This window comes from Patiria miniata, unplaced genomic scaffold (genome assembly GCF_015706575.1).
Source record: "Patiria miniata isolate m_02_andy unplaced genomic scaffold, ASM1570657v1 HiC_scaffold_5, whole genome shotgun sequence".
Classification (NCBI taxonomy): Eukaryota; Metazoa; Echinodermata; class Asteroidea; order Valvatida; family Asterinidae; genus Patiria; species Patiria miniata.
Window position 1 is genome coordinate 15623318 of NW_024037072.1, and position 15613 is coordinate 15638930.

General features: G+C 38.4%; 1 protein-coding gene across 2 annotated transcripts in view; it reads left to right on the plus strand.

Annotated features, from left to right (window-relative positions):
- The window catches only part of LOC119741479, a 29327-nt gene extending 24197 nt beyond the window's left edge, over positions 1 to 5130 (plus strand). For both annotated transcript variants that reach the window (XM_038217238.1, XM_038217236.1), the window contains 7 exons: positions 164 to 550; positions 1006 to 1128; positions 1715 to 1831; positions 2419 to 2553; positions 3516 to 3647; positions 4372 to 4494; positions 5006 to 5130. In XM_038217238.1, the coding sequence (XP_038073166.1) occupies positions 164 to 550; positions 1006 to 1128; positions 1715 to 1831; positions 2419 to 2553; positions 3516 to 3647; positions 4372 to 4494; positions 5006 to 5121 (1133 nt within the window). In that variant the 3' untranslated portion in view covers positions 5122 to 5130. The remainder of the gene's footprint in view (positions 1 to 163; positions 551 to 1005; positions 1129 to 1714; positions 1832 to 2418; positions 2554 to 3515; positions 3648 to 4371; positions 4495 to 5005) is intronic.
- Positions 5131 to 15613: the final 10483 nt, after the last annotated feature.

Sequence of the window (15613 nt, forward strand, 5' to 3'; positions counted from 1 at the left end):
CTGCATGGAGTACAATGTCATCTATCGCATCATGCTTGTGATGGTTTCTTTTGATCTTTCTTTGATTCGTTAAATTTTTGTTGCCATCCAATAGCATCATTCACAGTTCCAATTACTACATTAGATACGAGTGCAATGCTGTCCATATTTTTTCTAATTTTAGAGGCAGAATCAATGTCATCGGAACCAGTGGACCAGTCGGAGAGTGAGCCAACATCATTCGATGAAACAACAAGAGTGTCAGTACAACAGTCGACCACTAACCCACCAACCAACCACAATGACACAAGTGAGGCTAACTGTACCGACTCCCACTCAAGTTGCGAACACTGGGCATCCATTGGAGAGTGCACAGCAAATCCAAGCTGGATGGAGGCACGCTGTCAAAAGAGCTGCCACACTTGCCAAAACTACTGGTCTGACTGCAATGATGACTACGGATCAGCGTGTGAGGGCTGGGCGGATATCGGAGAGTGTGAGGCTAACCCATCTTGGATGCTGAAGAACTGCAGGAAAAGCTGCAACACCTGCAATGACACTTTCAACGAAGGTAAGAATGTCTGCCTTCTCCTATTATCTGCACAGCTGGTTCATACCTCACACGAATGCAAATACAAACATTCAGACATAATTGGCTGAAGTTGAAATGCATTCAACTTCAAAATCATCTCGATGATTTTGTCTGTAATCAACATGCTTTTATTGCACCTTAGTACTAGCTCAGGTGGACTCCCTTACCGCACTACGTAACAGAGGGAATGCAATGAAGACGGCGTCCATTGAACCACGGCCAACCTTAATACCTCAAATATCTCTTGAAGAGACACAAATGCTTCAAAATCTAAATGTTGTGGTTTTGTCCCAAAATAGTCACTATTTTTTTTTCATTCGAATGAATGTATGGCTGGATATTTTTTTTTACTTTTAAGCTTTCTCTTTATACCCAATTCTGATTGACTTACTTGAAGATTTTTGTTAATATTTCTGGTGACCACAATTATGCAGATTTATGTGCTGACCGCTATGACAAGTGTGCAAAATGGAAGGAGGAGGGGGAATGTGATTATGATCTGGACTGGATGAGGTCAAACTGCAAGCGAAGCTGCGGATTATGTGCCAAAGACAGAGGTAAAAAAATGTCTTATGGAAACACCTGCTAGCAATTAAGCCATGCAATTATGAGACAAGGGCCCCTAAGCCAGGGTACTTTGTGGAAGAAAGGGAGAAAGCTACACCCCATTGCCAATATCTGATGCTCCTCCTTTGCTTCAATATAATTCACAACAGTTACCACAAATTGTGCCTGATATGCAATTGAAGATCCGTTTCTACAGAAAAGTGTCTCCCTCTAAAATGTATCCATATGTCCTTTGTTTTTGCCTCTATGATCACCTGTGCCAAATAGTGACCTGTATATTATCATCATGAAACATTTGGAAGTTTGGAAAACAGAAACCGATCATTGGGTTTTGTGGGAGAGAGAAAATACAGTACTACATATGTATAATTCATGAAAATTAAGCCCTTCATCAAATCTTGGCTTATATGCTACATTGCTTCACTTTAACCATAATATTTTTTATGAAAATTAAAATACAGACTTACCAAAGTCCATTGGCGCATGAAGCCTGCAAAGAGAAAAGGAAGAAATACTGTATGTACAATGTACTTCAAAATATTGGAGTCCCAATAAATTTTCATTTGAATATTGCAGATGAAGTAGAATGTCTTGACGTGTATGATGACTGCAACCAGTGGGCTGAAGATGGGGAGTGCGATTACAACCCAGTATGGATGAGAATCAATTGCTGCCCTACATGTCTTGAGAAGGGTGAGTACCCAGAAAGGTCAAAGTTCAGTCAAAGCTTCTCTGTGTTGTTATTGAACAATGATGGCAAACTGTGACAAAATGTGATGCAAAATAATATGTAATTTTTCAAACCATCTACATCAGAGTCTACATGAGTTAACACGTGTATTTAAAAAGGACAACTGTGTTCAGATAACTTGACGCATGTTGGTCAGAGCATTTCATTTTCTTCAAGACAGAAATGTTTTATATTCTTCATGCTATAGTCTTCTCAAGAAGTGTGTCAAGAAGTTTTGGGCTCACAATATTCCGTGGGTCACCAATTTTTGCTGCATGGAACTGAAGGGCCAACTTAGGCTGTGTCCGAAACGGGCTTCCAGGGCTACGGCTACGTCTATTGTCAGCGCGTCCCCGCGTATTTTCAATGGGCGCAGACCTAGACCTAGCTCTAGACAACTGATTCAGATGCGGCCTTACTGTCCTCTGACTGACTGAGTCACTGACTGACTCACGGACTGTGTCACCGAGTATAAATAATGTCCTAAATCGAGACAATCTGGTCCAACTTGATTATTTAACATCATACTCCTTTACCCTCCAACATGTAGAGCCAACCTACTGTGTGGACAAGGATGAACGCTGCGTGAATCTGACAAAAGAGGGTGCCTGTGAGTTCGACAGAGAATGGATGCTGGTACACTGCAGGATGTCATGTGAAGCTTGCAACATTTCAAGTTTAATCAGTGAGTACAGATCCAAATTACAATCACTAACTGTAATCAACTCCGCCCAACCAATTCTTCTGACAAAAAAATATCAACCTGTCCATTTTCTACAGTGGATATGCCAGGAATTAAAAAAAAATTAGGAATTTTAAAAGTTCACCCTTTCAACTCGGAATCCTGTGTGAATACAAACTGAAACATTTCATAAGTCTTACATTGCTAGGGAGTCTGGTTGGCGCATTGACACTTTCATTGCCTTTCACCTCTTTGATTGGCATGTGTGGATTGGTTTTACAGTCCTTACCTGTTTCTTGGGTTTACTCCAGAATATCTGAGGCTTTCCTCTCACCTCAATACATTATTACTTAACTCTCTCTCATTTCCAAAGAGTAAACCTTTGTTATATTTGAGTGAAAATTCACTCCCACCGACTGGAACTAGAGACCAGATGATTCAGAGTGAAACTCATTCAGTTAAAATATATCAAGTTTTCACTCAAGTTTGCTGCTAGATTTTCTTTTTTCAGAGTGTTTCAATCTTAAACTAGAAAGCACTCAGAGAACGCAAACCTCCGCCAAGTCAAAACAATTCCGCGCTTTATTGTCAGTACACCTAAAAGTAATACTCGCATAGATGGTGAAGAATCCTTCAAAAAATCCTAGATCCAGATCTGGATCACTTCCAAAATCGAATCGATTAATCAATAAAGTTTTGAGCTATCTTGTTAAGACAAACCAACCAACCAACAAAATAATCAACGTTGATGAAAACCTTTACCTCCTTGGCAGCGGTAGTAAGAGTGATGTTCACTCTAAATCGTCTCGTCCCTAGTTTCACCGTTTGGAATTGAGAAAGTTGTCGTCTGTCCATAATTTACATAGGATTGTGGGTTAAAATGCCATTGGTATTTCTGAGATATCCTCAATGTCATTACCAGAAATAAATACAAAAGGCCTAATTGCTTTGTTTTGTGTGAACAGTTCCACACCCAAAGAAGGATTGCACTGATGAAGGAGACTTCTGCGCAGAACTAGCCCTGGAGGGTGAGTGCGAGACTGATAAGGAGTGGATGGAGGACCACTGCTGTCACTCATGCAGTATTATGCCAAAAGGTAAGTAACATATTATCTTTAAAAATGTTATCAAATTTTTGTGAATCTTAAAAGTTATCCCCAAAATAATGCTCCTGTTTCTGTCAGCTCACGGTTCAACAACTTTGTCTGATGTAGATGTAAGTAAATCATGTTGGTTCTGTCAGTTACTTCTGCTTGTTGCATATTAAAAATATGTATGCCAGTGACAGTACTCTCGAAAAACAGTGATTTGTTTTACTTTCAGCAAGTTTAGGGAAATTTACAAAAACTCATTAACCTGAAACCTTTGGTACACCAAATCATACTCTATCTTGGTAATTGAGCCCTACGTTGTCTGACAATTCATACATGGGGGAAGGGGGCCTCATTTTAATAGACCTTTGCCAACCTGTGTCTGGTACTTTTTGCCAATCACGGGCTGGCAAACTATGGAAGGTCAATACTGCAAAAAATATAGAAAAGTTATTAATGTTTCCAAGTTTATCAACAAACCTACCAAAGACTTCTTAGAAATGCCTCTTTCTTACAAAAATGGGTGTTAATATGCAATTTTGGGCAAAATCTGTAGCCAGCGATGGCTTAAATTTATGACCTTTTGTCAGCCCATACAAAATGGCTATCAATGTTTACAAGCGAAAGAAAAGTCCTTTTGCCTATTTTCATAAGGAAATTTTCTTTGATCATATCAGCTTGGATAAGAAATTTGGTTGCACAACACATAATGTTACCTTTTCTATTTTAGACTTTACACCTGGCTGTGCAGATGTGAGGGACGACTGTAAAAAGTGGGCAGAGGCCGGAGAGTGCGCCACCAATGAAAACTACATGATGCTCCACTGTGCAAAAAGCTGTGATAAATGCTCAGGTAAAATCAAGCTGATCATCACACAGTGCTGAAATGTAACTTCTAAAAAATCTTTGCGCCTGTTAAGCAATCTAGTAGTGCTTAATTGGGTAAATAAGAACGAGTGGAAAATGCCTGATCAGAAGGCTGTTGGCCAGCTCAAGGCAAATTTCTTTACTGGAAACAGCTGTTAATAAGGACTTTATTTTAAGGTAAGGTTGAACTGTTATGTCAAGAGGTTTGCAGTGAAGGGGTTCACTGGTGCATGAAAATCTACATGTGCGCCATTAAATGAAGAACAAGCAATTTTACTTCAGAGACGGGCAACTTAGTGACAATGGAAAACCGGACATCCATTCCTAATATTGAATTTGAACTAGGTACACCAGATTTAAACCTACAGAAGCAAATGGCAAGCTAATTGAGTAAACCAAACTGACTTGTATCTTTTTTCCGTTCCTCCTTCAACTGATTAGAAACTAGTTCATTTGGATACCATCCAACTTCTATTTTTCTCCCTGCATTTCTTCAGAATGCTTTGACAGTGACCCCACACGCTGCAGTGAGCTTGCCGACGAGGGCCAATGTGAAGCCAGCCCAGGCACCATGCTGGCCTACTGCCCTAAAACCTGCAACATGTGCATTTAGTAGGCGAGTATTTTACTGTTAGCAGAGGCCCCAGAATTCAGAATTGCCTGAACTCTTTCTTGCAGGCCAGAAGATAGTTAGATTTATCTCACAGAACTAGATCTTTGATGATTCCTTGCTGAGACCAACATGAGCGGGACTAACATTTGTCTCCTTTGCTTTTGGCAATTGAAATACATGTACATTAATTGTGAATTTAAAAAAAAAAACCAGCCAATGTTCTTTTCTGAGCATTTCAAATTTGGCAGTTGCAAAATAATTTATATTTTTTTACTCCCACACTTGGTGCTTGATGAACAGAAGCACCTTGAGGACCTTTGTTGGAGGCCCTGGATTCATATTTAATTAATAGATTACTAAAAAATCGTCCAAAACTCTACAACATAAGTGTCCTTTATTTAATTTATAAAATCAATAAATGCAAATCACTCTTATCTGAAAAGTCAGAGACAGTAAAAAAAATCAATCCTCTTCCCCTGCCATGCCTTTTACATAGGCTAGTCACCAACAGATCCAGGCGCGGTTTTACGGGGGGGGGCTAGGGGGGGCTGTAGCCCCCCCAAAATTGTGTCTAGCCCCCCCAAAAATAAATTCCTTAAAAAAAAAAATTTGCATTTAATAGCAAAAAGAAGGATTGTGATGTACATGCGAACGGTCTTCCCCTAAAGAAATAGTCGTGACAAGGGTGAATTTGTAGTTAAAATAGTGTGAATGATTTTAGGATTTTATTGGCGCTCCCCATTAAAAATATGGCATGAGCCTCCCCCCCCCCCCCCATTGATTTTCGGAGGCCTAAGTGTCTGGAAAAAATAACCGGTCTACATTTCAGCACGCCTCCCTGAAAAAAAATTCTGGATCCACCGTGCTAGCCCCCCAAAAATATTGGTTCTAGAACCGCGCCTGAACAGATCATATTTCAAGCAAGCACTGTGACTTGTCAAATTCAGTCAACAGACAAAAGCAGACAAGTAGTAGACACCGCTGGCTCATCAATCACCTACAGTCAAAGCATAGCTATATCAAATTACATAAACAGCCACAGCCAGTCAATCCTGCTTTATGTAGGCTGGAAGCTCTAAACTTTTCAAAACAGTCACTTGATTGATTTTGACTGAAAGGACAATTTGGCACAGAATGTATGTTTGCATAGGAGGGTTAATGATGAAAAGACACCAATCAAGCAAACACATTGATACACATTGTTGTCTTGCAATTTTCAAAGATGAGCTGGCACACTGTTGTCGAAAGGCCACTTTCTATTTTTACATTAGTTTTCTCAGGTTCAGTGCTCGTATTCATCACAAGTCAATCTCAAGTCAAATTACAAGACACGTCAAAAGTAACTGAAATCAATGACAATGGAATGCCTTTGTCATTGACCCTGTCAATCCAAATGATGGTGCCGTGCAAAACTCAATTTACCAGGCCAAACGGTTCTAAGCGCTGTGCAAGTGCCATGACGAATTCAAATAGGTCAAATAAATTGAGATAATATTTTGACTTACCATTACAGATCACTTGATGAGCAGCCTCCAATATACATTTTCCATCCGTCTCATCTTTACCACTGGGAGGCAGACCTCTTACTGGAGGCGTGTACAGACCACATCTGGCAGAGGCTTGTTTTTTTTTGTTAGCAGAGCAAGTACGCCACATTGATGGCCATCAATGCAGACATGTTCCTTGAGATGTGGCTCTGGCTGGGGCTAGCTCGGTATAACCCTGATGTTGTTTGGTTCCTGTTAATGTTCAAAGATAAGACTTAAGGGTTTGCATGGTGGACATGATCAATGAATGGGATGTGAATGATATCTCTTAGTGAGTTGTGTGGTTCTGGGAAGAACCAGCTGGTTTAACTCGACGTTTCGAACAGTATGCTATGCTCGTCAGCAGGAGACTGAGGTGCAGGGCAAACCGCTACCTCCAGCTTAGGCCAAGTTCGGGCAAAGACCATTAGTCGACTAGTGGTTGATTTGTGACGTACCTTATGCCTGGGCACTAATAGCAACATGCGAACGTCTCTAGTCAAACACTGGTCAAAATGTCATTGCAAAACTTCTGGCTCCTGGCTCCCTGCTGTAAGTTATGAATGTGCGCAGCTATTGGTTACCAGTGATGCAACCAGCCCCAGTAGGTTGGTTGCAAATAGTCGACTAGTGTAGTCAACCACCGTCGACTAGACAGAGTTCGGGCTAACTTTAGTCGAACTATGGTTAACCAATGGTAAACAATAGTTCTTGCGCGAACTTGCCCTTGGATTTCGTGCTGAAGTCAACGGCAAGCCTCTCCATGATGCATAGATTTGCACAAGATGATGAACAGAGCATACTTTTCAAAACGTCAAGTTCAACCAACTGGTTCTTCTCAGAACCACACAACTCACTAAGAGATATCATTCACATGGCGTTACCACAAAACCTCCCATTCAATGTTCAAAGAGTTCATCGGTAATCAGACATTTTCTGTTTAAGGCTTTGCATTGCTCACAACAGCATTCCAAGGGCAGGTAAAGTATTATCAAAACCTGAAAAATAAATATGTCGTCTTAGAAAAGTATGTGAAGGTCTGTGAATTTTTATGTTGCATAAATTGTTTTTTTTTTCCACAAGTGATTTTAAGTAAGATGTTATAAGTTTGTACTGTTTCTTCAGTCTTGTGTCATTACCAAGAAAGAAAATAGTACTAGTAGCTTTTTCTGAAAGACAATTTTCTGATTTGTTTTACAGAATGCTGCAAAAGTGAAGAAAACGAGCAATGAAAAAAACCCTTAGCATTTAATAAATCTTAATAAGTAAAATTAATATCTTTTTAATGTTCCTCCTCATCTATCCATGCATGCATTTATTCAAACCACATCCATCTCATGGTCAATTACAGCATTGGGTTTTTGTTAGTTTGATATCAAAACTTGTGATTTTTCAAATTTACTTGACGAACAAATGTAAATATTTATAACACCTCACCCACAGGTTCTGTGTCTTGATTGGCCGAGAGCGAGTCACATGATACTTTCTATTTTTGCTATCTTTCTGTACACGGCCAAAAGTACTATACCATTAGCAACCAAAGTACTATATCCACGGCGCGGTATTTGTGTGCAAATGCATGCTGGTGTGCGCGTTGCGCATTGCGCGTTTTGTTCCAAAGAGCGCGCTAGGGCGCCGCAGAGTTGGGTTCAAACATTTCGTGAAGGGGTAGTTTGGAAGAGAGAGATACATTTTCCACCAATTTTGTATTGAAATTGAAGTATTTCAACTGTGTTCAGATTTAAATAATATAAAATATTAAAACCTAGCAGAATCTGTGGGCGAAGTGTTATAAAACAAATATTGAATGCTTTATCTCGTGGTGTAGTAAAACTAGCCTCCCTCGGTGATCCATGGACCACTCTATTTTCCCTCGGCTTCGCCTCGGGAAAATAGAATGGTCCATGGATCACCTCGGGAGGCTAGTTTCACTACACCACTCGAAGCATTCAATATTTGTATAATATATAGTTATAAAGAAAAATTCATGTTGTGATTGACATAATTATAGTTGATGGTTCAGCATTCCCTCATTGCTTTGTATGTTACTTAATCCACAAGCTACCCAAACCCTCATCATTCATTCTCCTTTCCCAGGACTATAACTAATAAATATTTCAAATGTGACATTGGTGCTTCAATGTGAAATAGAGACATTTTAGTGTTGGACTATATTATGTGAAATGTTGAAAGTTTGAGCATGCAAGCTAAGCTGTCTTCCGTACTGATTAAAAAATGTATACAAATCTGTAACTGTTTTCAACATGTATCTATCATTGAACAGTTTCAAATATTCAGTAGACCCTTGCTTTTAATAAATTGCCAAATACAATTTTAAATCATGTAACAGACGAAGCAGCTCGATTGTTTTGTCTTGTCACTGTGCATGTCTTTTCCTCCTTCCATCCACTTCTCATGCAAGGAACCTAACTTTTTCCTAATGATTTTTACATATGAATTACTGAAATTCAAACTACTTGTAACTTTCCTCAGTTTAACATAAATGAGGCTAATCAGAAAAATACATGAATCCTAATGAAATCCTTTCATCCAAAGTCACCGGAAAGTGAAAAGTTTAACAACTTGTAAACCTTTTGTTCAAACGAACAGTCTTACCTATATAGCAACAACTCATTGTTCCCTTTCCTGCCTTTTTATAGCCCCTGTTCCACAATCCGTCCCTACCCCTACACCCTCCACCCCAGCCCTACCCCTACCCCTAACCCACTCCCCAGTACTAAATAGTGAAACAGAAGACCCATTGGACATCGCGACAACAAACCATAGAGGCAATAATTGGTGTGCTTGAGAAAGTATCATGTAAATGTGTCAATGAGGACAGATACAACAGGATGACGGTGTGAGAAAAATTGTGAAGTTGTTGAGTGTTCAGAGAGATCCTGCGATAGGTAACCAGGGGGCTAGCTGAAACTCTTAACAGAAACGATCCATTTGAATAAGCATGTTCAGAGACAAATTCTCTTGAACAGACTAGAGAAATTGCAAATTCTTGAAAATGGAATCTGATTCCATCCAGGAGTCATAATTCCATTCAGAATCAACTCAACATATACCCAGCATAAAAGCAGTGGGAAAAACCTCAGTGACACCACGAAAAATTACAGTGCATGTACAGTACATGTTAATAGTGGATCATTAGTGCAAATAAAAGTGATCAGAGAGATGTAATCCCTCTCTAAAAAACAAGATCACATACCACAAAAAAATTTAAATTGTCTTGAAATTTTGTGGAAGTAAGAGCTGATTCCTGTAAAAAATGGAGCCATGACTCCAATTCAGAGTTAAAAATTGAATGTTTTCCATAGGGATACTAGTATTGGGCCTACTATGTGAGCTTAAATTTTGAAGCTCAATCGACTTGTTTGATAAAACGCTTAAATGTCACTTGGATGGGATGCCAATCGGCATGAGGGGTGACTGCTCTTTGTTCCGACACCCCTATGTTTCGACAACCTGCACATAAGATTGTGTTACTCCTGGCTAGGGTTAGGGTTTAGGGATAGGAATATGAGCAGTCGGAACATAGGGGTGTCGGAACATAGGTGTGTCAGCACATAGGTGTGTTGGAACATAGGTGTGTCGGAACATAGGTGTCTAACCGGCATGAGGTGCGAACCTGCTGTTTTAAGGCCAACATTTAAATCAGACCCTTCACGTTGGTTGAGATGGAATCCTGATTTTAGTTGTCATGGAAACTTGGGTTACCATCAAAACACGATGTTTGTGAACATAAATGGTTGTGATGGAATGTTGATATTGGTTGAGTGCAAATTATAAGCTCAGTTGCCATGGAGTCTTGAATTTGGTGGCTATGGAAACTTCATTTTGGTTGTTATGCACAGCTTGCCAGGACAGCAATGAGAACTGTGCCAGTTGGGCAACGGAAGGGGAGTGCTCGGCCAATCCGCAGTGGATGCTGCCAAACTGCCCAGTCAGCTGTGACCACTGTGACTGTGAGTATAGTGAAAGCATGACAGATACTTTCCCAAATCATTTAGAAGTCTAAAAACTGACCACTTATTTCAATGGGTTTTTTTTGCTTTGCAAATATGCATGGAAAATTTGAAGAAACAAAAGCCTGTCAGATTATTTTTCGATGGTCCTACAAGACTTTAGAGAAGTCTCTTTTGGCCATATAGGCCTACCACCTGAAATAACTAGAACCTTCTGCTCTCTCGTATTCCTTGAAATGAACATTTTTCTGCCCCTTTTTTAAATATCCATTCCAAGCCCCCTAAAAAAAGAAAAAAAAAAGAAATGGTTTAAATTTTGCTGGCAAGCTTTGAACATATCCCTGCAACCAGAACACTTTACTGAAAAGGGTGACATATATCCATCCAGTCCCCCCCCCCCCAAAAAAAAAGAAAATTGGAAAAGAGGCTTTAAAACTACTGAGCCAATGATTATGAATTGGACCTTTCCCCCACATTTATGCACAACTAATTTCAACAGCTAATTACTGGGAAATTTACCTTCAACAGCCACTTTCTGACGCTGCTGGTCCCTGGCCTTTTGCCTGCAAAACCAAAAAGAAATTCAGTTTACATTATCAAGATAGATGTATGTCATTCGCTTTCAGCCTAGATAACTGCCAAGTTTGTTATAACTTAGTGTTTTTTTCTCTGTCCCTTTGTGACCGCCCCTCCCCTGTTCTTTGCTTGTTTTGCCCACGCAGTCAATCCCATATGTTATGACACACGAGTAGACTGCATCATGTGGGCCGCGGACGGACAGTGCGAGACTAATAAGGGTTACATGCGGTCTTTCTGCAGGAAAAGCTGCAACCGCTGTTAGTGCATGTGCCCTGCGAACGCTGTGTATAACGCTTCCCGCTTCTGACGTCAAGCTTTTTTTTATAATAAAAGAGCTCCTGAACTTCTACCACCAGAGGATAAGCCATTTGCCAAGACTGAAGAAAATTACCAGAGAGTTTGTTGATGTTCTTTGTTAGGCCGTGTCCGAAACGGGCTTGCAGAGCTACGGCTACGTCTATTGTCAGCGCGTCCCCGCGTATTTTCAATGGGCGCGGACCTAGACCTAGCTCTAGACAGTTGATTCGGATGCGGCCTTAATTAACAAATTCCAAAGTTGGACATTGAAATCTTTGGGAGCCATCATTGATTTGTCTTACTACATGTGCTTGTATAAATGCTATGCAAAATAAAGCAGGGCAATATTAGCAATGGATATCTTATACAGAAATATGTATAGAACTGAAAATGAGTTTATCAAATATTTCTTTTTGTTTACAAAAGTTTATTTTCAGTCAGTTGCCGGACATTTTGAGGTAGATTCTACAATGTATTTCACAGTATTTCTGTAGGATCATTGTGAATTTCCTCATTCAAATGTACACCCTATAAGATCCAAATTGCAAATACCAAAAGCAAAATCAACAAACGGCGTGTAAATAAAAATACAGCTATAAAATGCATATAAAAGCATACTTTGGTACAGGTCAATAATAAGATTTCAATAATTACCTATTTCTTTCTCCATTGTTGTTGTTGTAGTAGTAAGAGAACTTTTCAGGAAGAATGCAGAATTCTTTATCTTGCTGCAAAAAAATTATCGTAATTAATATTGTGCACAACGAAGAAGTATATTTCAGCTTCATTGCATGTGTAACTTAGAAAAGGAATGAAGGATAAAAATTAACGCAGGAGAATTATCAAAAAAAATAATTTTGACCAAATTTAAAACAATTACAGAAATCAATGTGGATTTCAGCATATTGTTGACATACTGCCATCAGTTCAACACATACATTACTCTATAAAAAATTGCACACTTTGGACAGAATCATTAAAAAAAGGCAATCTACAACTTGATTATTTTAATAAACACATTATTTATCAGCCAATTGTAATTAAGATTATTCACATATGCTAGCATCAAATGGCATTTGGTATTTGTGATCATTATTCTTTCAAACAGGTTTAAAAAAAAAATAAGAAACTCACCTCTTTGAGTTGGATTTTAAACTAGCCAACCTAAGCAACCTTCAAACTTTAGTGGGCAAGTTGTATAGGGAAAAAAGTTTGGTTAAGATGGAATAAAGGACTTTAAAAGGCATATATTTTGGGGATCATTTGCTTTTCATGCATTTTGTTCATTTCTGATTACACCACCACTCCAAATCCACAGAAGAATGTTCAAAACACAACCTGTTGAAGTTTCAGCTCAGTGGATATTACACTGTTTGTTCAATATCTGGATTAAACATCTTTATTTCCAAAAATCAGTCAATTGACTGATCGCTGGAAATCACCTACATTTCTTGATTTCTTCTCAATGACAGCAAGCCAGATGGAATAATTTCACAGGGTGTTTAGTACCAGAATGCTCTTTAATCCAAGTAAGCTGTTTGATAATTCAGTAAGTTACCTTTGGGATAAATGCAAATGATTATTTGTGCCTTTAAGTTGTTACAGTACAATGGGAACAATTTTGAAGCAAATTCAAACTAATCTAGGGTTTCATTCTGATTTCTGTATCTGTGCAGTGTTTACTATTTGAACAAACTCCAATACATGACAGGGCAAGTTACTGAATAATGGTCTCCCAATTCTTGAATATTTTTTTGATGTAGGTTTTTGGTTTATAATTAATTAATTGAAGTTGTAAGGGCCATTTCTTGGGACTAAAATCAAGCTGCAGTGAGAATGTTCATATTGACCATGGATCAGACAAGATATCATGTGAATATGTTTTTAAGCCAATGGGAAGATAATTGTTAATTTTGTCATTCATTTTTATCAGCACAAAATGTGTACCATTTATTTCAAAAGAGATAATTATCTTCTATTAAAATCTCTTTGATTAAATATAAGGCCAAAAAAAAAAAAATTAGTTTTGCTTCCGGTTTCCCTACCTACCCTATTCTGACAGCCCCACCCTAATTTTTTATTGGAAAAATGAGAAAAAAAACCACCCAAAACCATCACTTTATACCTTTTACCCTTGACTACACGCAGACGCCTCCATATGATTGTACACAACAAATAATGGTCAAAAAAAAAAATTCCCTACCTACCCTATTTTCGAATGCCATGTAATCGGAAGCAGAAGTATTTTTTTTGGGCCTGATCATTTCATTAAAATGAGTACATACATGTATTACATTAGTGAAAGGCAAAAACAAACAAAAACCAAATCCAGTGCTTTTCACTCAATATAAAAGACAATATCATTTATTGGTATATTTAAATAAAAAGTATCATTTTATAAATGAGTATATCAATAAATTTTCCACAATACTGATTTAAAAAATGCCGTCTTGGTACTGTCCTTTTTTCCTTATAATGACTTGGGTGGTTTCCAAAATTCAATCAGAAATGGTTAAAAATTTCTTAGACTTTACCGATACAAATCATATTTAAAAAACTTTCACAAGTACTTTAGAATGAGAAACATCATTTAAACTGAGTTTACTATATGATACATCATATATCACAATTAAATGTAGGAGTACTTGATTTCTTTACTAAAATATATAATACACGAGAGCGACATTTTCATTGTTTATAATATATACAAATCGTTGATTATTTCAGTGTGGATATTTGAGTTGCTTAAGCAAGTGCTGTTAAACCTTTGACAAATAATTACTTGCGAAAAAGCTGTAGACAAAAGAACACTAAAGCAATTTTGAGAATTTACAGACACGCAGAAAGCTAGGGACAAAAGCATGACATCACATCTCAAAACGAAGTAAAAAAACAAACCGATGGTTGCTTTCTATGAGGAACAGGAAATGAAGTAAAGAACATAATGTTTTGTTGGTATTTTTTCTCATAAGGAATGCTGGAAGTGGGAATGAAACAGTCAAAATGCTCTAAGTGAGCTAATTATTAATTTAATTATTGAGTTATCCTTCATCTACACATCATGATGCAACCCTTCTTATACGATCAATGGAGAGTTAAGGCCAGTTCATACTCAATGCAAAAGTGAACGTAAACGTGCATTTGTGATGTAATCTCAAGACTTCGCGCTGCGAATTCACAGTTAAACATATTTCTACTCCAGCGAATCTAGAAACACCTGTTTCGAGACGCAAAACTCACTTCGCCTTCACACTCGCATGAAGTATGGACCTACCTTTAGGTATTAACAAATTTCTCATTTAAGAATCTACATATTTTCATATTTATCAATTAAGAAAACTCAAGGATTTATTTGGCACAAGGAAGGAACATAAGAGCACATTGTCTCTTTTAGTACACAATGTACAGTAGAACATGGCTAAACCATAGAGCTATATTAAATTACTAGAGCGCTAACTTGACGTACAAAGTAATGCCTGATGGGCGCATCCATGATTGTGCACAAACCTATGAAAAGCTCAAACTTTTGTACGGCTATTTGCATATCTGCGTTTGTATTCCATACCGGTGCGTCATCGAAGCCGATACGCCCAAAACCGAAACGCACGATCAGCAAATGAGCGTACCATTTTGCTGTACGCAAACAGCGCAACGTGTGCGCGTCCCACCGCTGCAGATGCTTTTCGCCGTGAAGTTTTTTTAACCGTCATGATGCGCTTAAGTTGTTTGCGTATCTTCCACTTGCGCGTTGCATGTAGAGTACACTTTTAAAATTCAATCCATCTATTTTGATTGTGTTCTACAAACACGCACATGAATTCAAAATGTCTGCGCCCAAAGCGGCTTCAAAGTGTCTCCGCGCGCAAGAATGAAGAGTTAGCGCTCTAGTAATTTAATATAGCTCTGTGGGCTTAACACACACACACCGCCATACCACACATCTGGCTATATAATGACCATCTCTTTTAGATCCCAAATTTTATGTACATTATAACCAACAACCTTTTGTGGAACATACATTTGTTATACTGGCATTCTAATATAATTTGGGCGATTCACAATGCAGTGCGCCACCAAGAGTTTGCCATGGAGAGTCAATTTTTCAACTTAACGGTC